Below are 27,961 nucleotides of genomic sequence, written 5' to 3'. Positions count from 1 at the left end.
TTAAAAACTAGCAATACAAATGCAAAGCTGCCAATAAATTGCAACTGACTGCTGAAAAGGTTGCACTCTTTATCATTCTTAAAAATTTCAACCACTTTTCAATCACTTAATGTTTTAATAAAGGTCAGAGCATGTTAAAAATAATGTTACACAGATTGATTCTTTGATGATTATGAAATAAAACACTAGAAGGTCAGAGTGTCCTTAACAATTCAATATGCTAGCAGTCAATAATATAATTGAGCTAACAGTCCACCACGTGGCATTCACTTACTGAGGGAGCAGATATTCCTTCATGAGAGACAGCAGTTTGCCATTTGTAGAAGGCTTCTCCCTTTTCTCTTCAGACATAGTCTCTTGGTTCACCAACAGCAATGCAGTTTCTGCCAACAAACGCAAGGTGAAGATCCGCCACTCCACTTGAAAGACAAGCGAACGTAAAAAAGTTAAAAAATTTTCTCCTTCCAAATTTTTTTTAAAAAAGGAATGAAAGGCGGCACCAATGGATATTGGATACATGACTGCTCTTACCATTCTGACTAAGCACCAATGAAACCAAGGCTGGGAGAATGCAGTCAACAACCTGAAAGAAGTAATATGCAATGATTAAAGAGAAATTCTTAGTTGTTTTGTCATTTTTACTAACCCAATGGAATTAGGTTTACTAAAATAAATGTAATTTATCACAAGAATTGCTACTTATTTCAAAATAATATCTTTATAAAATTAGTAGCAGTAAAAATTCCAAGTATTGTTGTCCCAAAAAACCTCACGGCCTTAAAACCATTGCGTTAAAATTTAACATCATGCACAATTCGGGAAAATTCTTAAATTCAGTCTTAAATTGGAATCCTATTTTCTGCAGTTCTTAAAAGAAATTGGAAAAACGGCTTGAAATTAAGATTGAATTTAAGACCATTCCAAAATTCTGCACTACCTTAAATTTTAAGGCATAATATCACAAGGTATTTTAGATCTCTAGGATCTCAATAATACTATGTTAAGAAAAAGGTGACGACGAACAAACTTTCAATTCTGAAGAGAAATACAGCAAATTTATAAATATTCTATACCTGTGATTAAATCAGAATACATACTGGTGCCCAGATACCGAGGATAATCTCAAATCATGCTTGGCAATATCTTAAATTCTCTTTTGGTCGTGTATCTGAGACTGTGGTTAATACTGATGAAAAATAATATTGCTAAAGATTACAAAGAACGTACAGCATGGAACAGGCTAATCGACTCAACCTGTCTGTGTCAGTGTTTATACTCAACCCGGGTCTTGACCCATTCCTTACTCCATCCCATACATATTCTTTTCTGGGGATAACAGTCCCTCAAAAAAACAATAATAATTTGTTTACTCAATCCACGACTGTTTGTGGGACACTGCTATGTGCAATCAGCTGCTGCGTTTTGCCCACAAATAAACAGTCAATTCACTTTAGTGTATATTCTGTGAAGCACTTTGAGACATCTAGAAGACATGAAAAGCTCTATATCAAATGCAAGGATTATTATTATTCCTCTCTCCCTCATGTGAAGGTCTGCTTTCCTCTTGAATGCAACTACACTATCTGATTCAACCACTGCTTCAGGCTGTGAGTTCCACAATCTCATTACCTTCATTACCCTCTTGGTCATGGACTCACCAAACAGAGGAAACAGTCTATTTATGTTCTCCCAATCAGAAGTCTTTGTTGAATAATCAGTTTCCCCTAATATAAATGCACTGTGTGGTGTGGTACAGAGCCATACAGGCAGGAACATCTTAATAATAATAATCCTTGCATTTGATATAGTGCCTTATCACATTGTTGAGACGTCTCAAAATGTTTCACGGGATACATATATGCATTGTAAAGTGGATTGACTGTGTATTTTGTGCGCAAAACATGGTAGTCAATTGCACACAACAGTGCCCATAAACAATCATGATTAGACTAAATTAAGTCTTAGGTTTGACATTTGATCTATACTGAATTAGCTCATTTTAGTTTCATTGGCATTGAGGATGCTACGATTGATTTCACATCACCTGAATCAAGGAAGAGCAAAATTGGTGAATGCTGAGTACTATTCAGTGATCCTGTAAGTGGTTTAAATTGTTGTTTCTCTTGTCCTCCAGTCACTATAGGTTTTCAATTACGAGTCATACCAAGAACATTCTGATAATTATGACAAATATTTTAGTGTTGCTCAAAGAATTTGATTTGTTCTCCTTTAATATCTAAACACTGGCACATGAACACCATCTCCGTGGCATTACACTTGGGGTTAAAGTAGATGCAGAATCACAAAATTTGCTGACAAGTCTTTATAAAGAAAAATTGAGAACCCATAATTTACGGTGCCCTGCTGGCTTCACTTGTGGAAGTGAATACTATCATTGAAATTGAGCAGGGGGGATAGTGGAGCTTAATGTAGAGGGTCAGTAGGGCTCAGTGTGAATAAACATCTCATTTCAAGATTCCGTGGGGTTGAGTGTGGGGATCAGCTTTCCAGTTACATACTACAATACCAGGTTTCTGAGCATTGACACTTCCTTCATTTCACTCCAGTTTGAGCATTAACTGGACCAGGGGAACGAACGCTGCAATGTGTGTGACTAGTGTGGAATATAAATGAAGTCTGTTTCAGGATCCTGGACTATTTTTAGCTTTACTCTTGCAAGAATTTTTTACCATTTGACAAAAAGAAAGCAGAACAAGAAACTTTCAATGTCCTTGAAATACCTTTAATTTTAATGGAAGTGAACATTATATCTCATACATATAAGAACATTAATTTGGGCCAATATCATGAATTTGATGATCTCCAATTTTGCACAAAGTGAAGGCCACAAAAGGATTAGTCCGTCTTTCCACATCTATGGTAATTTTACCTAATAATGGAGCTAAATTATCCTGCACAATCTGGCCTCAGTTTTAAGACAGCATCAATTTCAAAAATGTAATTCCATTTTTTGGCTGACTAAAAAGGCAGAGGAGAGGAAGCAGATGGTAGACCAGATTTTCAAACAGGGGGACGGGGGGAGCTTTGCTTTCCACCCAGAACATTCTGTATCCTGAAATACTGCCAACTCTACAGTTTTGGGATCAAACCCTTCAAAAAGTTAATGTTCCAACCAACCTCTCCCCCAACCAATTTTTTATTTTAAACATTTTATTTTGCTCAAACGGAAATTTAAAATGGAATCTTAAATTTCTCTTGACTTTTCACTTTTGCCTTCCGCCATATTTTATCCCCTTTTTCTGCTTGGCTTGAGCCACTTCAGCTGCAGCCTGACCAGGCCACTCCCAATGTATCCACAACTAGGAGGTGTTGTAGCTCTCTATCTCCAACTTTCCTTCTGACTGGTGAAACATGCCACAAAACTCTAGTGGAACCCACTCACTGGCCATGACTGAGGTCAGGAATCATGTGGAGCGAGATTCAAACACTTGTTGTCACTTCACTATGCTGAAAGATTTATGCTAAAAGAAATGGCTAAATTAACTGCAGACACCAGAAAAATGTAATAGCGAGGTAAATAGGATAAACATAACTATTAACCACACTAAAACCATGATCCTGTTAAACTGTTCTGTTCTCAAACATGTATTGGATGGCAGAGGATGGCAACATTGTGTTGCTGAATTTCCCTAGTATGTAGTACTGAATGCACAACAGTGGTCAATTAAGGGACATGTCATCCGATATACCATGAAAGTCATATTTGAGAGCAAAAATAGCTTGGTTTCCATGGAGGAAATTAAGTATGTACATCTTAAGTAAGCAATACATTTTGTAGCACCTTTCACTTTGAGAGAAAACGTCTCAAAGCAGCCATACAAAATATCATGCATTTTAAAAACAAGTGGTATAGGTCTTGTGTGCAATGGAACATAGAGCACCCTGACAGAAAAATATATCAGTGTTAGACATACAACAACAATTTGTTTATATAGCGCCTTTCACATCGGTTATTTCAGAGCACTTCACACCGCCGACATGAGGGGAAGAGCTAAGGAAGGGTGAAGACTGAAACCATGATCGAAGAAACAGATTTTGAGGTGGGTTTGAAGGCAAAGAGAGGGCAAGGAGGAGGATTTCAATTGTGGGGGCAAATGAAGCATGCCAATGTTTATTGAGTGGATGGAGGGCCTGGAGCTGTGTGGTCGCAGAAGGTTGTAGAGATAGAATGGGACCAGGCCATGGAGGCATTTTAAAATGAGGATGAGAATTTTGAATTTGATCTGCTGGGGGATGGGGAGGCAGTGGTGCTCGGCGAAGATGGGAGTGATGTCGCTCGCAGAGCCTGGAGATGACACAAGCTGCAGAGTTCTGGATAATCTGCAGCTTGTATAACGCACTCATAGAATTTTAAATCATTAAATCTTAAGTCATGAGTACATAACACACACATAGAATTTTAAATCATTTTGATGCAGATTATCTCTCGTTTCCTTGTCACACAATGAATAAATAAATCTGGTGGTTGCTAGGAAAAAATAGCAAGGGCAATATACTGTAGTAGATCATGATGAGCTGTTCTTAACACGAAAAAAAAACTGGGCAATGATATAGATTTCAATCTGGATTAATATGTCAGTCAGTATTGGGGACAGAGGGCAGGATCTTAGTAAAAAATGTACACAATGAAATTATTGCTATTAATAAGGTCAAAGGATGGCATTGACACAAATTACTTTGAGGGCGGCTGTTAATGCATGAAATAAAAAAAAGTACAAGTTTTCTTTCACATAGGATATTGTTGGATTAGTTTGGTCTATTATTCCATCTACTTTTTTCTACTTTGTAATATTGAAAATTTGTTTACAGGTTTGTGTTTAGGTGTTCTACGAACGACAAGTAAGAATAATTTAGAAACTGCAAACCATGTTCACAGCTTAAAGTACTGGCTGATTTAGACATTTGTGGGCAGGTGAGAGAAGAAAATTGTGATTTGGGGGTTGATATGTGGTATTTGAAAACTGGAATAATAATAATGCCACATCTTGTATTATTAAAAGCACCTCATATTGAAATGTCTATAAACATTTTGCAAGTATTCTTTGTCAAGTGTTTTTGTAGATAATTGTTGAAGCCATTTGTGCTAGCAAAGTTCCACAAATAGCCATAAAATAAATCATTAATCTTGAGGATTCGTCAGGGCACTGGGAATAACTACAACAACAACAACAACAAGATTCCATTTATAAAGCGCCTTTCACGTCAGGAGGACGTCCCAAGGCGCTGCACAGTTGGGTCATGACCCGAGCAGGGGGGAAATGGTCAGGGTGAGGGGAGGGAGCGAGGAGGGGGGAAATGGTCAGGGTGAGGGGAGGGAAGGGAGGGAGCGAGGAGGGGGAAGAGAGTCGAGAGGGGAGCTGAAGGCTCGGTCAAAGAGAAAGGTTTTGAGACCGGCCTTGAAGGAGGAAAGGGAGGAAGCGGCGAAGGCACTGGAGGATGGAGTTCCAGAGCCTGGGGGCTGAGAGGCTGAAGGCCCGACCACCGATGGTAGGGCGGTTGGGGCGGGGGACGTGGAGCAGACCGGAGCCAGAGGAACGGAGGGTACGGGCAGGTAGGTAGGGGGATAGTAGGTTGGAGAGGTAGGAGGGAGCGAGGCCGTGAATGGCCTTGTAGGTGAGGATGAGGATCTTGAAATCAATCCTCTGGGGGATGGGGAGCCAGTGGAGGCGAGCGAGGGTGGGAGTGATGTGGTCGCGAAGCCTGGTGCGGGACAGTACACGAGCTGCAGAGTTCTGAATGACCTGCAGCTTGTGGAGAGAGGTGGCGGGAAGGCCGGCGAGGAGAGAGTTCCCATAGTCCAGCCTTGAGGTGACAAAGGCGTGAACCAGGGTTTCAGCAGCGTGAGGGGTGAGGTAGTGCCGTAGTCTGGCGATGTTCCGGAGGTGATGGAGGGCGGTGCCAGTTGTGGTGCGGATGTGAGGGAGAAAGGACAGCTCAGGGTCGAACAAAACGCCGAGGTTCCTGACTGGCTTTGCGAGGTGGAGAGTGCAGCCTTGGATGCTGATGGTGTCAGCGCCTGAGGTGCGGAGGCGCTGACGTGAGCCAATCAGGAGGGCCTCGGTCTCTGATTTCATCAGTCTCTGATGAAATGGCATGTCTGGTATGTGTGTCCAAGCTGTGGGAGGAAAGGTGTGGGCAATGCTCTCACATAGGAGTCCTGTAGCTCAGTGGTTAGAGCACTCGCCTCGCAAGCAAAAGACCCGGGTTTGATTCCCGACAGGGCGAAACCTTGGGCAAATTTCCTTACTCCACAAACCTGATAATAATCCCTCAAGGAAACAAAAACAATAATAATTTGGTCACTCAATCCATGACTGTTTGTGCGACACTCCTGTGCGCAATTGGCTGCCGCGTTTCGCCCACAAAATATACAGTCAATTCACTTAACCGTATATTCTGTGAAGCGCTTTGAGACGTCTCAAAGACGTGAAAAGTGCTATATAAAATACAAAGATTATTATTATGTTTCATGCTGAGCTGTGTTGCCCACCAGGAAGCTCACCGGGCATTTCTAGAACCTGCCATGCATCAATTGAGGGCTCAACCCTATGCTTGTCAGATGTCAAATGACCAACTTGTAACTATCCTCGGGGGTGAGGGTGGGTAAGTGGAATTTCTTTGGAGCTGGGCTGGCTACCCCTGACATGCTTGGCAATGGAATGTCAGAATGCTCTGCGGCGGTCTCAATAGTCCAGTTCCTGAGCCGAGCAGGACCTTTTCCTGGAATAACAAACATCAAACCAAGCAAATTATATAATCAAACAGAGATGATGTTGCTCTTCTGATGATGAGATTTTAAATTTAGATTTCCCTGTCCTCAAGTGGACATTAAAAATCCCATGGTGCTATTCGAAAACAGAAGTATTCTGTCCAATAATCGTCCAGATAAATTGGCCATTCATCTTGTAATAATAGTAATCCTTGCATTTGATATAGCGCCTTATCACGTCATTGAGACGTCTCAAAGCATATCACAGAATATACTGTAAAGTGAATTGACTGTACAGTTTGTGGGCGAAAAACTCATAGCTGTTCTGTGTGGTCTTGCCATGTGGAAAACTGGCTGTCACATTTCCCGACATAAAAATTAGTAACTATACTTGACTATAAAGCTCTTTGCAATGTTTCAACATATCAGGTGTTATAGAATTGTTCTATCATATCAATTAGATGTATAACTGCTGGCAAATACTAATTATTTATACAGTATCAATTATGTTATATTAGCAGTAGAAGCTCCGATACCAATGCCTTTAGGGCATTGCCAGCTTAGCTCAGTTGGTAGTTCTCTTACCTCTAACTCACACTCTAGAATGACACTCCAGTGGAGTGCTGGGGGTGCACTGCATTGTTGGAGTTGTCGTCCTTTTGATGAGATGTTACACCAAGGTCATGTCTGGTGGACATTAAAGATCCCATGGTACAACACAAAAAGAGAAGGAAGTTTCTCTTGCTGTCCTAACCATCAATCCCCAATTAAAACTGGTTATTCATTTCATGGCTGTTTGTGGGTTTTTGTTGTGTGCAAATAGGCTGCCATGTTTTGTCTACAATAAAAAGCCATTACAGTAAAATCCTGTGAAGTGCTTTCAAACGTCCTCACAAAATGATATCAAATGTAAGGTTTATTGTTATTATCAATGATGGATTCCATTGATGTAATTCAGCTCCCTTCCACTGTTTCCTTAATAATGTCATCATCACTTACCATGTTCAAGCAAAATAATAAACAGAAATAGACAAAATAAATGATGTGAAAGTTAATCAAAATTCTTTATAGTGTTTATTTTTTCAACATTGGTCATGATATTGAGATTCCCTCTTTGTGATGTTGGGAGGAAAGATGGAATTTGATGTTGAAAAACAGCAAGAAAGAAAAATAATTAAGGAAATTTGGCTTGTCCAATTGAATTAGAATTTGGTGCTCAAAAACAAACCCTTCTTAGATTGTAGTTCATTATTTTGATCCTTGAATTTTCTTATTGGTCACAGTTTCCTGGTCAAGTCATATCGCCCCACCCTACCTGTGTGACCTCCTAACCCCCTACCAACCCGCCCATTCCCTCCGCTCAGCCGGCTCCACGTCCCTTGACAACAACTGTTGTTGTTTGTTTCCCTCTTGTGAAAGTCTAGTTTCCTAAACTCCCCTAACAAAAATCGTCTGCTTCCTTCCCTTCAGCCAATTCTGAACCCATGTCTTGCCCTTAATAACCAGTGACTACAGTTTGTGAAGGAGTTCTTTCATGTGGTACTTGTGGAATGCCTATTGGAAGTCTGGGTATAACAACAACAACAAAATTACATTTGTATAGTGCCTTTCATGTCGGGAGAACGTACCAAGGTGCTGAAACTACATCATTTGGCTTCCCAGTCAATTTGGGCTGTCACTACCTCAAAAANGCTAACACAGCCATTGAGAAACTGGACCCAGCCGATTCAGCTAAATTGAGGTTTCCCTGTATCTGTATGACTCGTGTCTGTCTTGTGGCTGAATTGTAGAAGCGAAGGGGGGACGATCAGCGATAATTACTTGTTAATGAAAAACAAGACGGGGCTGCTAACCTCGAGGGCTCTTATTTATTTAGCATTTCACAGGAGCTGGACTGTCCTTGGAGTGGTTTTAAATAGAGGAGCGAGCTATCTGTAAGCTTTCCTAATTGCAAAGTCTTTGTCATGCAGTCTTATTTACATTTTCTTTGATACTGATGTCAATTTTCACTCAGTGAGATTAACATCAGGCTCAAATAGCAGAATAGTTTAGGTTCACAGGAAATGTGAGAGGGAGAAAGAAAAAGGCTAATCAACAACCATAGCAACGCACACAAATTCTAGTAATTGGGAAGAAATTCCACTTAGGGCTAGATTTACTCTATTTATATGGCATTTTAGAGCATCTAGAATTTGACAAATTCTTAGATACAGCCTTAATTTTGAAGCAGATTTTTGGTAAGTTCCTTTAAGAACTGTAGAAAATGGACATCATAGTTAAAACTGAATTCAACAATTTTCCAAATTCTGAACACTTTAAAATGCTAGTAAATAAGAGTAAATCTGGACCTAAGTGGAATTTCTCCTTACATTTTCTGTAGCAGCAGTTATTGTCAGGTTTTCAATAGTGGCTCACATTACAAAATATTGTAAGAACAAAATAAACTATCATTAACAATATTAACAATATCAACTACTTTCAGACCAGAGGCCTCTATTTCAGTATGGGTTAACCCACATATCTTGTTACAGACAAATGACTTCTTACCAGAAATCTGCGTATTGTTTGACTGACCACTCAGTATATGTGTGAAATGGCAGAGAGGATAACTTTAACTTTTACCTTCTCGACTTGTTCCAGTGACTATTTTTGATTCGCGCTTCTATTTTTCTCTCATTTGCTTTCTTAGCTCTTTCCCATCCACAAAACACTGCACTACTTTTTTTTGTCTCTCCCCATCAGTGCACATTCTGCTGACTGACAGATGCAGTGGTATCAAGACTCTTTGATCAGCAGTAATGCTTTGAAGCTGGTGCCATTTAACAGAGAGGCCCAATCCATCGTGCAACTCTCATTAAAAAAGAGCGAGCCAGTAGGGAGAGAAGTCCAACCAAATCACAGCCTGGGAACTGAGAGAAGCCGGCTAGGGAGGATGAATTTGGATTATACGGCAAAGAAAGGATTCAACTGGATTAGAAGCAAATATGGTGTGATGAATTTGGTTAGGTCCACAAGGGGATGGTTAAGAATTTAGTGTTTAACTAATGGCGGCAGAAACAATCTAAAGCAATAACTGCAATAAACTCCTTTCAAGATTAGAATGCTTCTTGTTTATTCATTAACTTTTCCATTCTCCTTTTGTGTACAGCCCTAAAAATGCATAAAATGCTTACCCAGTTCAATTCATGATCAGCACCAACACACAATCCCTGTTTATTTATTAAAGAAGTTTCACTCCTAATGTCCTTTATCACGTTCCGGGAGTAATAATCCCTTCAAACAAAAGTTATAATAATATTTGGGTCACTCAATCCACAACTCTGTGCTGCCACGTTTCGCCCACAAAATATACAGTCAATTCACTTTATAGTATATACTGTGAAGTGATTTAAGATGACTCAACAACGTGATTATGCGCTATATCAAATAAAAGCATCATTATTATATTATAATTGGGACGGGCATTTTGTTTCTACACTCTACAGTATATTATGTGAAGCACTTTGAGATGTCTTGACGTGATAACAAGAACAACTTGCACATATAGCACCCTCCACCCAGGGTAGTGTTTTAAAGCGTTTAACAGTGGCGGAACCTGACCAAGTCGTTGGGGGGGGGGTGTAGGGCAGTGACCGCAAGCACCGTAAGGGGCGGTGGGACTTGAAAAAGGGGAGAAAAGAGACAAGGTGGAGGGAGTTTTCTAGAGTTTTGGGGCGTAGTGGCTGAATGCACAACCTTCGATGGTGGAGTGGAGGGTGCGAGGGACAAGCAGGAGGCTGGTGCCAGTCGAGCGGAGGCGCTGAGTGGTGGATCGGGAAGCGAGGAGGTCAGAAAGGTAGGAAGGTGCCAGGGAGTCAAGGGATTTGAAAACGAGTATGAGGATAAGGCGCTACATCAAATGCAAGGATTATTATTATTATTATTTTTATTCCCTGCCTCCATTAACTTTTCTGTCACATGCTCAGACTTGGACGTTTCCCAGCAGACTTTGACAAATCAAACGACATTGGTAATTCATCAAATGTATTTCAAGACATCTTCAAACATTGTGACCAAACAATAGTAGCGCATAATGATCTCAGTGCTTTATGCTTACGAGAGGAAAATCAGCCAGCCCTGATTCTTAGAATTAATTGAATCTTAAAATTATTTGAATCATAAAGCTGTTGACAGATTGATTGCTAACCTTTAAGTAGTTAAGCGTTTCACTTGATAAACGCGCTATATAAATATGCAAGTTTTTGTTTTTGTTGCCTTACTATTGAGGGGAATATTTGGTACTGAAGCTTCCTGATTACCACCTATTCATAACAATATCCACCGCTTCGTAGTGTCAGAAAATTGTTTTAAATCAGTTTAAAATAACATTGAATTTTCGTGCCACACAAGTCTCTTTATCTTTAGCCCATTGGTTTTCAGCCTGGCTCTGTTGATGCTACTCTCTTACCTCTGAATCAGAACATTGAGGGTTCAAACTCCACGTCAGAACTCACAGTCGAGGCTGTTTGGAGTACTGGGAGAGTGCTACATTGCTAACCTTTGGATGAGATGTTAAACAGGTCCTGTCTGCCTGTTCAGGTGGATGCTAAAGGCATTATTCAAAAAGAGAAGGGAGTTTCTCCTGTTGTTCTGGCCAATAATCCTCCAGGTAAAATTGGTCATTCACTTCTTGGCTATTTGTGGGGTATTGCTGTGTAAACTGGCTGTCACATTTGTCACAAATAAACACACACGAGTCATTACAATAAAATCCTGTGAAACGCTTCGAGACATTTCAACTAAATGATGCTATATCAAATGCAATGATGATTATTCTCATAATCTCACTAATATTTAAGATTTCTAATCATGAACTCATTTGTCCCTCTCTCTCTCACGCTCACACTCTCTCTCACACGCTCACACTCTCACACACACGCTCACACTCTCACACACACTCTATTTCTCACACGCAGCCTGTCACGTACACACACACACACGCACACCATCTCTCACGCTCTCGTCCTCTCTTTCTCACCCACTCGCTCTCATTGTGGAGTCCTGCAGCTCAGTGGTTAGAGCACTGGCTTTGCAAGTGAGAGACCTGAGTTCAATTCCAGGCAGAGGGCGAAACCTCGGGCAAGTTTCCTTACTCCACACAGAGCCTAATAATAATCCCTCCAAAACCAAAAACAATAATAAATTGGTCATTTTCAATCTACGACTGTTTGTGGGACATTGCTGTGCGCAATTGGCTGCCGCGTTCACCCACAAATATACAGTCAATTCACTTTACAGTGTGTTCTGTGAAGCGCTTTGGGACGTCCTCCCGACGTGAAAAGCGCTATATCAAATGCAAGGATTATTATTATTATTATTTTAGTTGCATTTTTCAGATGTGTCTTTAAAAAATTAATGACATAAATGAACCATATACAGTGATTCCACCAGCCAACATTGGAGCATGAACAAAACACAAAATACTGCAGATGCTGGAAATCTGAAACAAAAACAGAGAGAGCTGGGAAAACTCAGCAGGTCAGGCATCATCTATGGAGAAAGTGAGTCAACATTTCGGGTCCACGACCCTTCATCAGAACAGAGCATGTTTGTGAGGAGTGGAGGAAGAAGGCTTGCTAATCTCATTTCTATTTATATCTGGAATTTGGCAACCCAGACCTTCATCCATTATGGCTCCAACAAACCACTAATTTAACACACTTCACTTAGCACCAAGACTGAGAACAAAGCAAACCTAGCGCAACTCTGACAGAGATATGAGGGACTGGAACTTCAATACGTGATCCCTAGGCTGTGAATGAAGCACTTACTGCCATAATAAGATATTGTACTATGTGTGATATATATCAAATATTAATTGCAAATTAAATAAAAAAAACTATGCTTAAGCCAATACTATTTTGGTTGAATGACTGTACTAAAAAGGTTTCAATACGAAAGATGCCCTTGTGTCAGCTTGGTTCAATGTATGGCAATCTCACTTCTGAGTGAGAAGATTGTGGGCTCAACTCTCTTGTTGGGAGCACTGGAATGTTGGACAGTCATCCATCAGATGAGACATTAATCCAAGGTGCATTTGTTTAAGATATAATTCTATTCAAAAAGAGGGAATTCTCCTGAAGCCTGGATCAACAATCCTCCAGATTAATTGAATTATAAATAATAATAATCCTTGCATTTGATATAGCGCTTTTCACGCCTTCCAGATGTCTTTGTAAGGTGAATTGACTGTATATTTGAGGGCGAAATGCGGCAACCAATTGCGCACAGCAGTGTCCCACAAACAGTTGTGGATTGAGTGACCAATTTATTATTGTTTTATTTTCTTGAGGGATTATTATCAGGCGTGTGGAGTAAGCAAAGTTGCCCAAGGTTTTGCCCTGCTGGGAATCGAACCCAGCTCTCTCGCTTGCCAAGCAAGTGCTCTAACCACCTAGCTACAGGACTCCAGGAATTGCTGTGTGTTTGTCAACAAAAATAGTCACTAGACTTGACAGTAATTAAAACGCTTTGAGACCTTTTGAGTTTAGCGATGTCATATCAAATGCAAGGATCTATGTTGCATCACAGAGGTGGTTGGATAGGAATCAGGATTGGCTGATTTTCCTCTCTCAAGCATAAAGCGCTTTGTGACATCCTCCTGATGTGAAAGGCGCTATACAAATGTAATTTGTTGCTGTTGTTCATGAGATTATTATGCGCTACTATTGTTTGGCCTCCGGGCAGAGATGAACTAACTCAGTGTAATAATAATAACAATCCTAACAGTTGATATAGCGCCTTATCATGTCGTTAAGACGTCTCATGGATTTACTGTATATTTTTGTGGGCAAAAAAAGTATAATAGGATTAATCCTGGAAATTTTCATATGGCTTAGTGTCGAGGTAAGGCTTTATTTTTTGAGCATAAATGATCATGCTCTATTATCACAAAAGTAGTTGCTTAATTTCTCAAACAGGATTTTACTAACCAAAATCAATCTTCGCACTTATTGACCACCTTGACAAGTAATGTTAGGACAACAATTTTAAATAGTTTAAATCTGCTTGGGATGACTTCCCCACCCCACATTTTCAACTCATCAAAGTGATGAGTTGAAAGTGTGAACATCTTAGTATCACCTCTTTTGGGCATTTTGGTGTGTCAGGCTGGTTCAGTTGGTACCACTTGGTTAGCCGGGTGTCTGACATGTGGAAACCCATCAACTTAAGAGCATCCAAGTCAAATAGAGTTCCATACATTCCACCTAAACATGGAAATTCCAGGAATATTTACTGGAACCGAATGCGCACTCTCTCCCAGGAGGGACGCATCCTGCTTACCTAATTCCGGAAAGTATTAGGTTCAGGTTGGCAACAGCAAAGACATGGGGACCCCAGAGTGTGCATTGGGGAACTGCTGAAGTCTAACCAACTAAAACCATATTGAGAGCACCCTATGTTAAACTACCGGCTGCTTGTCTAGCTAGGATCCCTATGTGTTAGGGCCATGGCTTGCAGGGTTAACAGTTGAATGAGAGAATCACTGTCCGGAGTGCTGCAAGTCTTAAATTAAGTAAATTTGTACTAAATTCTCAGTAGCAACGGCCCACAATTCACAATTGATTGCACAAATGAGGGCACTAAATTGCCAGTCTTTCAGGAAACCCAGAAAAAATAGCTAATTGGGCTATTTCACACAGTGCAATCAAGTCCAACTTCTCCCGACAGATTGGGTTGTTAAGGTCTTCAATCTGCCTCACAGCTCCTGCCAGCTCTTCTATTCTCCATGCTATGGCTTGTTGGGTCAGATGCCAACTCCACATAATGCTCCCTCCCTCCATGAATACCCTCATGGTCTGTTGTATAATACTAGACCTGTCCAACACTAACACCAGTCCAGAGAGGCCCCTCTGACCATCACCAACAATAGTCTTCAGCCGGAGGAAGAAAGATTTGGGATCGTTCTTTTGTAGTTTCGCCCCCTTCTGGAGTGATGCAACCGACTGATCCTGATTTAACTTTGTAATAACCAGACCCCATGTCAGGCTCAATACGAACATAGTCTAAGTGACTCTAATGCAATGTTGGAGTGGGAGGATCTGTTCTTTGGAGGAGACGTTATTCTGAGCCCCCGTCTGCTTATTCAGGTGGATGATAAAGATCCCATGGCATTAAGAGAAGGGAGTTTCTCCTAGTGTACTGGCCAACAACCCCCCAAGTAAAATTGGTAATTTGTGCATGGCTGTTCGTAGGACAATTTTACACAAATTGGCTGCCTCATTCGCCCACAAAACACAGTCACTCCACTTTACAGTATATCCTGCAAAGCACTTTTGGGTATGCTCTCGATATGAAAGGCCCTATATCAAATGTAAGGATTATCATCATTATTAATAATAATCCTGTGGATATTATTATCTAAAAAGGATTCTAAATGTCAGCTTGCTGAGACTGAATATAAGAATTTTCCAAACTTCAGCACAATCGTAAATTTTAAACCAAAGATTTGTTTAGGACATTGTACTTCTGACGAGTTGCATGATTGAAGAGAATTAAAAAGTGCACGCACACTGACACAATATTCAGTAGGGTGGTATACCAATTGCTTCAATGTAAATTCAAACTGTATTCACATTGAAGTAATGCAAGAATATTTGGTATGTGACTGATTAACGTCAGGTGTTAAAATAGTGAGTTATTTAGATTTAGTATTTTAAGAGTTAGTAAGAGTTATTGAAAATAGTAAGAGCTTATTGTGGCTCTTTGTAAGCTTTATAAAGGGATTTTGAGGAATACCAGGCTGTGCAAATTGACACATTGACGTTATTAAAAAGTGTGCCATCGTCGGGTGTGCTATCAGAATCGGGCCCAAGCAGAGGGTGTTTGTTCAGAAGAAAGAAGATAACAAGTCATTTTGGGTCATGCACCTCCTAGTGGGCCCAGTTCAAGAGCGCCATTAGCAGAGGCTTAGAAGCAGGTCAACTGCCTGCCCTCTCAACTAGGGAGCCGGGCACGAAAAGGAAGGTATAAAGAGAAGGATTAAAAGGAAAAAAATAACAGAACAATCGTTGTCTGAGTGTGTTATGTAGCCTAAAAAGATGCATAATATTCCTCTTAGGGTTTAACTACACCTATCCATCTATCTGCAGTTACTTATATGGTTAGAAATGAGGAGATTGCAATTACTCCTATGCAGCCTTGTGTCCTTTGTAAATACAGCTTTAGCTAAAAGCCAGAGGTATTTTGGCTAGTGAGAGCACAAACAACTTTACAGTCTAAATTACCATAAACAATTTCAATTGTCTGTTGATTCTTATGCAAAAACTGTTTTTTTTATTATGTTCCAGTAGCTATCTTTCCTCCAAATGAGGGGAATTCTCAGGAGGTCAAAGGGTTGCTTTAAGAGATCATTATTTTGGCAGCAAGCCAAAAAGCCATGCATTTTCTAACCCACTGGGAGACGACCTAAATGAACACCCTAGGGCTGGATATTTTAATTGAGTACATATTAACATGTATAAATTTTAATTTGCTGAAGTACAACCTTTGAAACTGTTTTTAGTCTATTTTTAAAATGGTTTTCACTACATAATATTTAAATGACTACAACTGAGCAGTTTCATGAAGTGTACATTAATAAGGCCCTAAAATTTAGATTTTGAAACGCTTATTAAATATGTCTATTGTCATGCGATTTTTATCTTTACACTCTAAGATCTCAAAAATACTCAAGAATTAAGATGCAAAATCTTGCTTTCCTTTAGCCCTAGGGTGTGATAACAAACATTATTATTTCTTATTCTTTAATATATGTTGAATTTTACAATTTTACAATTTAAAAAGGCTCAAAAGTATTTGTTGACACCTAAAGAATAATAAGGGTGATATTATTCGCTTTTTGGGTAAGATAATAATAAGGTTCAGAACAGCTTCCAAAGGTTACATTTATGTGAAGGACCACATTCTAGTCATCTTTGGATATGGTGTATGTCAAATGCTTTATTGTGTTTTAGTATATTATTATAAATAATACACATTATAAATACATTATGTATTATTTTCTACTGCCAAACACATCATATCACTGCCAAACACATCATATAATATAATATTGCCCAGGGATCTCTGAAATCTGATAAATATTAATCTTGCTCATGTCCCAAATTGATGTACTAGACAGTGGTAGGCCCTGGATTCAGCCCATTGATTCTTGATTGGTGCTGTGTTGTCAGGGGGAGGTGCTGAACAGAAGCAGCATTATCCTCAGCACATGTGGACTCAAAAAGATTGATGAGAAATAAATGAAAAGGGGAAAGAACGTTATAAAGCTACTCCGGGGAAGTGACACAGGGATGAGAACTAATTTGGAAATAAGAGCTTCTAATAATCATATGTTTCTGCTGACAGAGCCACAGACCTTCTGGTTATGTTTTGGGAGGAAGTGCTTACAGCCATCTCCCGCTGGCTCAGAGTCAGGCTCCGCCACTGTTAAATGGTCTGAGATCCTACCCTGCATGGAGGGCGCTATACAAGTGCAAGTTGTTGTAGTTGTTGTCTTAATCACAAATTATTTTGTGTAAAAATATCAAACGCTTTTTGACAAACGTGACATTTTAAATTTCATTTAATGTATTATCTTTCAATTGATATATCAGTAAAGTAAACATAATAAAAGACAAATATTCTTACTTACAATAAGTAAAGTTTGCATCCACTGTCACTACTGAGTTCAAGTAAATTGAAATGCTGAGCATTTATGAAAAGAAACATCAGCCTCATTTCATAATAGCAGTCTTAGTCACCAGAACAATATTTGCATCCAAAAAGCTCTAGACTTCGAACATCTTAAGAGGTGAACAAAGTAAAAACTTCAAAGTGTTAACTCGTATTGCTAGGCAATTAATGTGATAGGAGCTCATTTTATTTCTGTTACATTATTTATTGTTTATTGCAAATCTGTTCTTAAAAGCGCTTCAAGACCTGTGTTTTTTTTTAAAAAAATTATGAAGGGTTTTAATGGAGTAGATAGGGAAAAATTATTTCTATTGGTTGATGAGTCAGTGACTAGAGGGCATCAATTGAAGATAATTAACAAGGGAGCAAAGGGAGAGATTAGGAGGAATTTTCCTACTCAGAGAGTTATTAGGATGTGGAATGCCATGCCGTGTACAGTGGTTGAGACAGAAATCATATATGCTTTCATGAGGGAAACTACCTAGATCTCTAAAAGGAAGTAATTTGCAGGGGTACGGAAAAAGGCAGGCAAATGGAACTGAATGGATTGCTCTTTCAAAGAGCCAGCACTGGCATGATGGGTCAAATGGCCTTCTTCTGTGCTGTATATAATATTTACATTTAGTACAGCACCTTTCATGTCAGGAGAACGTTATAAGATACACTTTAAAGTGGAGTGACTGTGTATTTTGTGGACGAACATGGTAGCTAATTGCTCAAATCAATGTTCTACATACAGCCATGAAGTGAATGAGGGTTGTCCCAATGCACTTCACAGGGTTTACTGTAAAATTTAGTGACTCTACATATTGTAGGCAAACACAGCAGCGAATTATCACACAACGATGTCCCACAATCTGTCATGAAGTGAATGACTAATTTTATTTTGGGGATTATTGGCCAGGACACCAGGAGAAACTCCCTTCTCTTTCCAAAATGCAATGGGATCTTTAACATTCACCTGAACAGGTAGACAGGGCCACAGTTTAATGACTCATTTGACATGAAAATGCAGCACATCTCCAACACTGCATTGAAATGTCGTTTTGGACTACAAAATACATTACAGTACAAAATTATGTTTATATAGTGCCTTTCACGTTGGGAGGATGGCCCAAGGTGCTAGACAGTCAGGGATTTGGACTACATGAATAATGTAAGACTTGAACCCACATATTATCCTAGTGTTTCATGGAACAAATTACTCTCAAACTGCTCAACATTAAAGTGAAAACAGTTTTAACTACATTTAGCGCTCAAAACAGAATCAACAGAAGAGGATTGTGGTACCACAAATGGCTAGCTTCTCTATAAGTGCTGTAAACTCTCAAAATCGAGCTGAAAAAACCGACCTCAAACAGGTGACCTGTTTATCACCTCTAAATCAGGCACGACCTTTAAAGTCCAACAATGCCTCACTAAGTCCAATGCGTTACAACTCTGCCTTCACAAGCCTGGAACCCCTGCTAACAGATATCTAATGCAAGAATGCAAGGATTATTATTATTATCATCTACCAATTCACATCCTTGGTACACAAAGATGGAAAAGAGCCTGAGAATAAAGACTTTGACAGATGAAGAATGGAAAATGGGCACCAGAGTGCAAAAAGACCAAATTAAAATGATCCATGGAAGGTACAGGAATTCACACAAACTCCACTTTTCTGTTGAGGAAAATCTTGGGCAAATTGTAGGCTTGAAGGTGTCATGTAATTATCATGCTTTATGTAGGTCATGCTGGTACAGATTAGCTGCCGTGTTTGCGTGTATAACAACATTCACTTCATTTCCAATCAATTTTTTATTGTAAATAATGAACTTGTATTTAATCTTGATGTTACGTAGGGAAATGTGGCGACTACTGTATTGGAATACATCAAGTACCATGAACATGTTACAAATTGTCCAAAGCTGATGTACGTTAAAGACTTAATTGTGTTTTCTTTTGCACTTTGTAATTCACACATTTTTAGGTGCTTGATAAATGAAGTATGCTGACTCACACTCTCATTAAAGCAAACACACTTTAATTGCATTTATTCTAACTAGTCTGATTCAGACTTGTTCTGTGAGGATTTACATCACGTGACAATGCATTGTAGCGGGTGAGACCTCTCTGAGAATAACCATTAAGTTGCTCACAATGCTTCAAGTGTTCAGGCCTAGTCCTGTTAGTTTCAGTAAAGATTAATTCTGACATTTCGCATAAGGTAAGATGTTCCTCAAAGGTAGAGCATCTGTCAAGTTGTGGGAGGGAGGAGGAGCAGAACAATTGACCACTTCATCAATCTTCCCCATAATCCTGCTATCAGCTGGGTAAAGAACAGTGATGGAAGAGTGGTGGAAATATAACTTATAGAGGATTTGGTCTTATACAAACGTAGAATCGTGACAGCAAAAGTGAATGAACAAAATATTGAAAATATGATGCAACAGAGAGGATAGCTGTGATACAGTATACCTGTGAGAGAAGCACAAAAGAAATCAAGGCATAAGGAAAGATCATTCCGTCCCATTCAGCTCCTTCCACAGATCCTGCAAAACCAATCCGATCGTAGACCCGGCAAAATGTGAGAAATGAATGCATTTGCTAAGCTGTTACCTCTCACATTGCTGCACCAGCTACAAAGGCAAATGCAGTCAGGCTTGAATAATGTGGAAAGGAACATGGGACTGATATTCTCAGGTTTTACTCATTATCTTCAGGTATCTGAGAAAATTTACAGAACTTTTTGTTCTTAGAATTTTGACCTGGGTTACACATATCAGAAAAATAAACTGAATAAATTAGTGAGATTCCTCTACAATCCCAATTCTACATGATACTGTGCATTGTTAGGTGCCGGCTTGGCTGCCACATTTGTCCACAAATACACAGTCACTCCATTTCACAGTAAATCCTGTAAAGCGCTTTGAAACATCCTTCTGTCGTGATAGAAATGCTAAACCAACTGGTAACCAAAAAGTATTATTATTATTGTTGTCATTATTATTATTATTATTATTATTAAGTGCTCTGAGACACTACCCTGGTGGAGGGTGCTACAAAAATCCAAGTTGTATTATTGAGGGGTCAACTAACCTTACTGCATTTCTTATGGACCTGAGTTAAATATATACATATTTTTCAGTATATGATTATATTTGTATATGTGATTCATATATATTTTATTTTTTGTGCTCATCAATGTGAGGGATTTTAGTACCAGGAAATGGCACGCATTTTTTACTTTAGTTACCCAATGTGAACATTAACCATTCCAAGTTTAGTTACAGCATAGTCAGAAAAGATAAAGCTCTTCTACACACTCTCAATAAGGGGCCTTAACCCCTAGCTTTGAACAGCATACTCTACCAAACAAACACATTTTTTCCATTTTCACAGCACTTAACTAATTAATTAAATTAATTAATTTAATTAACCTCTGAATATACATGACCAATTTTTGCAAAATTATAGACAGCTTTGTGCTGTAAGCACCAGGAATGGGGTTGAGACTGCTCAAACACTTTTCACCTGGACCCTTAGGCTGGTCAGACTCTGTCTGCCTGGATTGATTGAAAAAAGGATAAAAAGCCAGTACATAATATCAATTAACTACCTAGTTCCATTTCATTTTAATGAAAATTCAGGCTAGGCATATTGGATTTGTCCCAAGCCAAAATATACATAAAACTAAATGAACCACTTCCTTTGCCATCTACATCTCTGCGTCTGATCTTATCAGGACACATTTTGCCCACAGTTTGAAGATACGGACCGCAGACAAAGATAAAGACACATTTTCTTTTTGCAACATCAAATGCCATTTGCATGGAAAACCAAGGAAGGGAAATAAAAATAAATAAAATTGAGTGAAATTGACTGAAACCAAAAGTCGGACACAACGAATCATGGGAACTCCCTTCCGATGCAAGCTACTTTGGAAGCAGAGTTTCCGTGGGTCATTGTGATAACAGGAAGATGTCCCCACTTGGATTCTTTGTTAGAAATTGTCGCATATTAGACTCTAGTGTATTGTGTGTGCAGTGAAGCAAAAATTGATTTACCAATGTGCCCGATGCCAATAAGCAAAATTTCATTTAAGGTTCAACCTGCTGCTGACAAGCTATTATATGGTCACAAACATTCAGTACGCTTAACTGCATTCAATTCTATTCTAGGATAATGAAAATATAATTCCTTCAATGGATTTTGATACCCCAGGTTTCTTAAAACGGAAGAAACACTTTTGTTCAACATTCTCTCTTCCTAGTACAAAAAAGAACAAAAATCATTATAAAATTATATTCTACCTCTTGAGCGGATTCCTCACCTTTAGAACATCTTTGTATGAAATGTGCAGGTGAGGGGCATCTTATTACTGGTAGTTGCTTTCGATTTTCCACAGAGCTGATCAGATGCTTGGTCCAGTAATAGACAGTATTACATTGACAAATACGTAGCAATATCTAACTGGTATCAAGTCAAATTATTTTCGCTAGACTCTCCTGCCCCTTATATGGAAATATAACATTGTTTGAAAATCTATAGAACCTAATTATCAACAATAAAGACTTATCATGACTTTGAGACGTCTCAAAATACTTCACAGAACATACTGTAAAGTGAATTGACTGTATATATTTTTTTCTGATGGGTGAAACGCGCCAGCCAATTGCGCACAGCAGTGTCCCATAAACAGCCCTGGATTGAGTGACCAAATTATTATTATTTTTTTAAGGAATTATTACACCCGGAAGAGTGATCTGCCAATCGACTAACAACCGGGTTCCTACTTATTGCTAGGTAAACAGAGGCATGTAGAGTAAAGAAACTTGCCTATGTGAAAGGTGCTATATAAATGGAATTTTGTTGTTGCCTAACGTTACGCGCTGCTGGGAATCAAACCCAGGTTTCTCGCTTGCGAGAACTTTGATTCTTGGCAGGGCGTAATGCTCCACGTTCAAACCCAATCCTCTTCCTATTCGAAAACTATATTGAATTGTAAATGGTACTTATTATTATTATCAAATTTGCATTTGATACAGAGCAAATTTCCTTCAGCTGAACATTGACAAGACGGAAGCCATACTCTTTGACTCTCGTCAACGTCTAAAATCACATGGTTGTCACCTCCTCCACCTACCCGACTTCCCCCTAAAACTCTCCGAACCCATACGCAACCTAGGCGTTAGGTTCGACCCCCAATTATCCTTCCTCCCCCACATCCGCTGCCTCACCAGCACTGCTTTCTTCCACATCTGATGCATCACCCGTCTCCGCCAATACCTCACTCCAAAAGCCGCTGAAACCCTGGTCTATGCCTTTGTCATCTCTCGGCTGGACTATTCAAATGCCCTCCTCGCCGGTCTCCTATCCACTAAAATCCAGGTCATACAAAACTCTGCTGCCCGCACTCTTACCCGCACCAAACTCTGCTCTCCGATTATCCCAGTCCTTGCCAGACTGCACTGGCTGTCTGTCCCAGAGAGGATCGACTTCAAGATCCTCACCCTCGTATTGGTGCTCTAACCAATATGCTACAGGATTCACAAGGTCATAAAATTATCTGTACAGTTGTTGGTTTAGCTCTATTACACTACTTGGCTCAGTAACTCATTCTGTCAACAATCCCTGCTCAAAAAATGTATTGCCTTAGATCAGTACTTTTTTTTATCAGGCTCTCAATAATGAGGTGAAGAAGCTCATCTTAGATTAGTTTTGTGCAATATTCTGAATGTTTTCACACAATATGAGGTAAACATAATTTGTTTATTTTCAATAAGGAGAATGACTATTACTACTGATTTTAGGAGTAATAAAGCTTGTGCTGTATTCATATAAAAATGATTTAGATAATATATCTTTTTTGCATTTAATATAAAGCTTTTCACATTGGGAGGTTGTCCCATTGCATTTCACATGACTTAGTGTAAAATTTAGTGACTGCATGTTTCGTAGGCAAACACGGCAATGTCCCACAATCAGTAATGAAGTGAATGACCAATTTTATTTAAGGGATTTTTGGCTGGAAGAAACTCCCTTCTCTTTTTGAAAAGTGCCTTGGTATCTTTAACATCCACCTGAACAGGCATACGGGACCTTGCTTTAACATTTTATCCGAAGGATGGCATCTCTGACAATGCAGGGCACCCACGGTACTAGTGTGTCAGCCTGGACTGTGAATCCTCAACATTCTGACTCAGAGGCGACAGTGCTACCTACTGGGTCAGGCTGACACCTAATTTTTTAAGACTGAGCATTTTCAGTTCTATCATGCAGAACTGAGAATTGGAATTCAAGCTGCCAAGCATCAGTTACCTAATTGACCAATTAATTGTGAGGAGCTGCTGGATTTATTCCATCAGAGTGCTTTTGGCCAAGTCTGTGTAATGTTGTCTGAAAGTACTCTGTATGGGGTAGCAGGAGCTGCAGTGTCCTTTGGAAGGGAGAATTGTGCCATATGGATGCTTTATATGAATCATTCTTCAGGATACAGCCTACAATACAAATACAGTATTTACACACACTTGTTTTTACTTACTGTAGAATGATGAGCATTTAGAAGTGCTGGATGTTGGGTAATAGCCTCCCATGCTGAGAAGACCGTTCTGATAAATTCGTCTGAAGCAGTCTGACCTAATGACAAATTGATATAATTACTTAAATAGTTAATGAGTGGCCTCTTCAGGGTAAATATCCAATACCCTGACAGTTTAACTTCCACATACAAATGGGATATTGCTATTAACCTATTAGCAGGAAAAAAGGCTGGGAATACTAATCCCTTCTGGGGTCAGTTTATCTTCAACCACTCTGCGATATAGAAGGCCTATTTCTTTATCAAGCCCTAATTCCTTTGACCAGAGGAGTCAGCACTCAGAATCCCAAGGATCAATCAGAGGACTGAAATATAACACAATAAAACAGCAAAGCAGCTTCAGGCCATTCTAAGTCAGAAAAAGAAATGTAGAGTTGGTTGGAGGGTGGTTTGTTTGCGGAACCTGAAACTTCACTTAAAGAATGAGGATTATCTTAAATTCTTCATCACTCATTTAAGGTGCTCTTAAAAACACCAAAGAGTTTAAAAATCAGCCCTAGCACTCTGAAAATTTACATCTTGGAGCCAGCAACACGAGTTGATACATATTAATAATCACATGAATACTGCACTAGGTAGACATCTTGCAGATGGCCTCAGGAGAAATCCTTCGCACATTGGTCTGTAACAAATTGTACTTAAATAGGAACAAATATGTCCAACAGAAAGGATATATTCAAAACAAACCCCTACAATATTAGACATTGGGTTGGGTCAATTAGAATTTCTCTCAATTGCAATTTTCAGATATTTCAATGGCATTAAGACCTTCTGGGCTGCGTATCCCCCAATGATTTTCACATTAGTTGTCCAGATTATGTGAATGCATAGATCTTGTTATCTCAACAAGAGATCTATTATTGATAGGTACTTGGCAAAGACCCTGGGAGAAAAATTCAGACTGCATGGTAGTAGTCTTGCATTGGTGGTCTCCCTGGCTGGCATTAAATCTGAAGCTTGGGTTTCTCAACAGCAACTACTCAGTCTTCTGGTGGTACTGCGTGTAGGAGATTGAGCATAATAAAATTCAGTCTCTAGTTTCTAGGATTGGTGAAAAACAATCCACATGGTTTTAGGGACTGAGTTTTACTGGCCTAATCTTTTTTACAGTTCCAGTGATGATAATTTCTGAATTTAATTTTGTCGATGTAGGTCAACACCAGTTCTGGAGCTGAATTGTGCACCAACTATGGAGGCAGGGATTAATAATAATAATAATCTGCATTTGATATAGTGGCTTATCACATCATTGAGAAGTCTCAAAGCGCTTCACAGAATATATCGTAAAGTGGATTTACTGCGTATTTTATGGGCGAAACTTGGTAGACAATTGTGCACAAGCAGTTGTGGACTGAGTGACCACATTTCTTTTATTGCATTTTTGAAAGGATTATTCCCCCCGGAAAGCAATCCGCCAATCGACTAACAACCAGGTTCTTAGTCTACTCGGTAAACAGAGGAGTATGGAGTAAGGAAACTTGCCAAGATTTCGCCCTACTCAGGAATTGAATTGTCTCAAAGGAATTGGCAATCCAAACATGCTGGTCACTTGGTTAGAAGCAGCTTCGGCCAAACCTACAGGTTAGGGTAATTTGTGATCAGTGTTGATTAGGAATTTCAGCCACTGTAGTGCTCTCTCCCTCGCTGTTTAAGACCAGACAGAACATGGCACTGTTGATCAAGTGGTGCATCTTTGTTTAGTGGTCCTGCTCACTCTCGATTATCTAACTGTCCAGGGAATGCAGCAGTGCTTCAGTGCCCAGGTTGATTGCAAGATCTTTTAGCAGTAAGAAATGCTGAGCTTTGACATCCATGCAGCTTGAATTGCCTTCGAGCAAAATAGTTTGCCGTGTTCAGCTCTCATCTTGAGTTTGAAACAGGCTCCACACTTGGAAATATTTTGCAATGATGAAAGACAGCGAAGACAGGTGGTGGAAGAGTCAATCTCTGGGGAGATCTGAGGTACTCTTTTTAAACTAGGAAACGGCATTGGCTGGTGGCCAAAGAAATCAGAATTGGCCCGATCAGGATAGGCTGCAGTGAGCCACTACTCGTTGGTACAAAACATTGGTGCAAGGATTTTGAGAGTAATTGAGGGAGAGGGAGAAGAGAGAGAAACAGAGAGAGGGAGGGAGGGAGAGAGATAGTAATTAAGAGAGGGAGAAAGAGAGGAGGGAAGTGTGTGAAGCAGTTTGTATGGTGCCTTACTGTATAGGGAAAGAATGGGCTACCATAGTTTAATATGCAAGCGTTAAGCATGGTAAATAAAGCTTACCTTATGTCACCAGCCAGTTCAGTAATTGTGTAATTGTTATGTGTTAGTCATATAAAATTCGACTTATACATAATTTTACATAAGTCATATATGATACGGCTTATACAGGTTTAACATAACTTATACTTTGCATAAGTCATATTACATGTATGGTGCCAACTGATATGACTTATGTGAGGTTTACTGTACAAACATTGAGGAAACTCAATATCAATTTGAAGAAAACTCCTCTTTAAGAGTGTTAGTAGTGTTGATGTCATTCTCTCTGTCAACAGATAAGAGAACTGTTAAACAGGAATGTCAAAGTTGTATTGATGGGACAGAATATAGAAGTCTCAGCATTGACAGAAGAAATAAAGCCAAGGCACAACCCAGATTGAGGTCTTAAAATAACAGAATCATCACTGAACTGCTCGGGACAGAGAAAGCTTCCCATTGTTTTCTCCTGCGGCATAACAATATTCTAATTGAATGTAGAGGTTAAATGAATGAGGAAGTATATATATGTTTTTTCTAAAAATATGATACTGTTGATGTACATACCTACTGCACTATCTAAATTAGTTTCCCCACAATCCACCGATTTAATGTGAGTCTGAAAACAAATCAAGAATCAAACGTCAAAGGAAGAGATTCAAAGGGCTACACTACTGTAAATTTGGCAACATTTACGACAACAACAAGATTAAATTTGTATAGCGCCTTTCATGTCAGGAGGACGTCCCAAGGCACTGAACAGTGTACAGCATTTCAGACCCGAGCTGGGGTCAGGGAGGGAGAAGGGAAGGGAGGGTAAGGGGAGTGACCGATGGCATGGTCGAAGAGGAGGGTTTTGAGGCGGGACTTGAAGGAGGCTATGGAGGGGGCGAGGCGGAGTGATTGGGGGATGGAATTCCAGAGATTGGGGCCAGAGTAGCTGAAGGCTCTCCCGCCAATGGTGGGGCGGGTGGTCCGGGGGATGTGGAGCAGGCCAGAGCCAGAAAGATAGAGTTGGGTGTCATCCGCATACATATTGGAAGTTGACCCCATGTCTGCGGATGATGTCACCAAGAGGGAGCATGTAGATATTAAAGAGGAGAGGGCCAAGGATAGAGCCCTGGGAAATGCCAGACGTGACAGTGTGGAGGCTGGAGGAGAAACCAGTAGAGGCAACAAAGTGGAGATGGTGAGAGAGATAGGAATCGAACCAGGCAAGGGCAGATCCGTGAAGATTGAGTAAAGCGGAGAGACGGTGTATGAGGATGGAGTGGTCGACGGCATTGAAGGCGGCAAAGAGATCGAGGTGGACAAGGAGGCAGAGGGAGCCCTGATCACAGATGTTCAGAATGTCATTAGTGACTTTGACCAGGGCTGTTTCTGTGCTGTGGGCAGCGCAGAAGCTGGAATGGAGGGGTTCAAAGAGGGAATGGCGGGAGAGAAAGGAGAGGAGCTGGGACGCGACGACTTGTTCCAGGACCTTGGAGAGGAATGGGAAGTTAGAGATAGGGTGGTAGCTGGAGAGGAGAGATGGGTCCAGGAAAGGTTTTTTCAGGATGGCGGTGATGATGGCTTTTTTTAGGGGGATGGAAACTGAACCAGTGGACAGGGAAAGGTTGATGACGTCGGACAGGAGAGGGGTCAGAAGTTGGAGCTGGGAGATGAGGAGAGAGGTGGG

General features: G+C 39.9%; 1 protein-coding gene across 1 annotated transcript in view; it reads right to left on the bottom strand.

The window, feature by feature from the left end:
- The window catches only part of ulk4 (unc-51 like kinase 4), a 261,176-nt gene that overhangs the window by 103,164 nt on the left and 130,051 nt on the right, over nt 1-27,961 (bottom strand). Inside the window, exons 26-29 of the mRNA XM_042332045.1 lie at nt 26,851-26,902; nt 23,976-24,070; nt 532-583; nt 275-419 (exon numbers count right to left, since the gene is read on the bottom strand). Coding sequence (XP_042187979.1) covers nt 275-419; nt 532-583; nt 23,976-24,070; nt 26,851-26,902 — 344 coding nt within the window. The remainder of the gene's footprint in view (nt 1-274; nt 420-531; nt 584-23,975; nt 24,071-26,850; nt 26,903-27,961) is intronic.

Source organism: Callorhinchus milii, unplaced genomic scaffold (genome assembly GCF_018977255.1).
Source record: "Callorhinchus milii isolate IMCB2004 unplaced genomic scaffold, IMCB_Cmil_1.0 Scaffold2, whole genome shotgun sequence".
NCBI lineage: Eukaryota > Metazoa > Chordata > Chondrichthyes > Chimaeriformes > Callorhinchidae > Callorhinchus > Callorhinchus milii.
The sequence above is the reverse complement of the archived record's forward strand: the minus strand, read 5'-3'. Positions and strand labels throughout refer to the sequence as shown.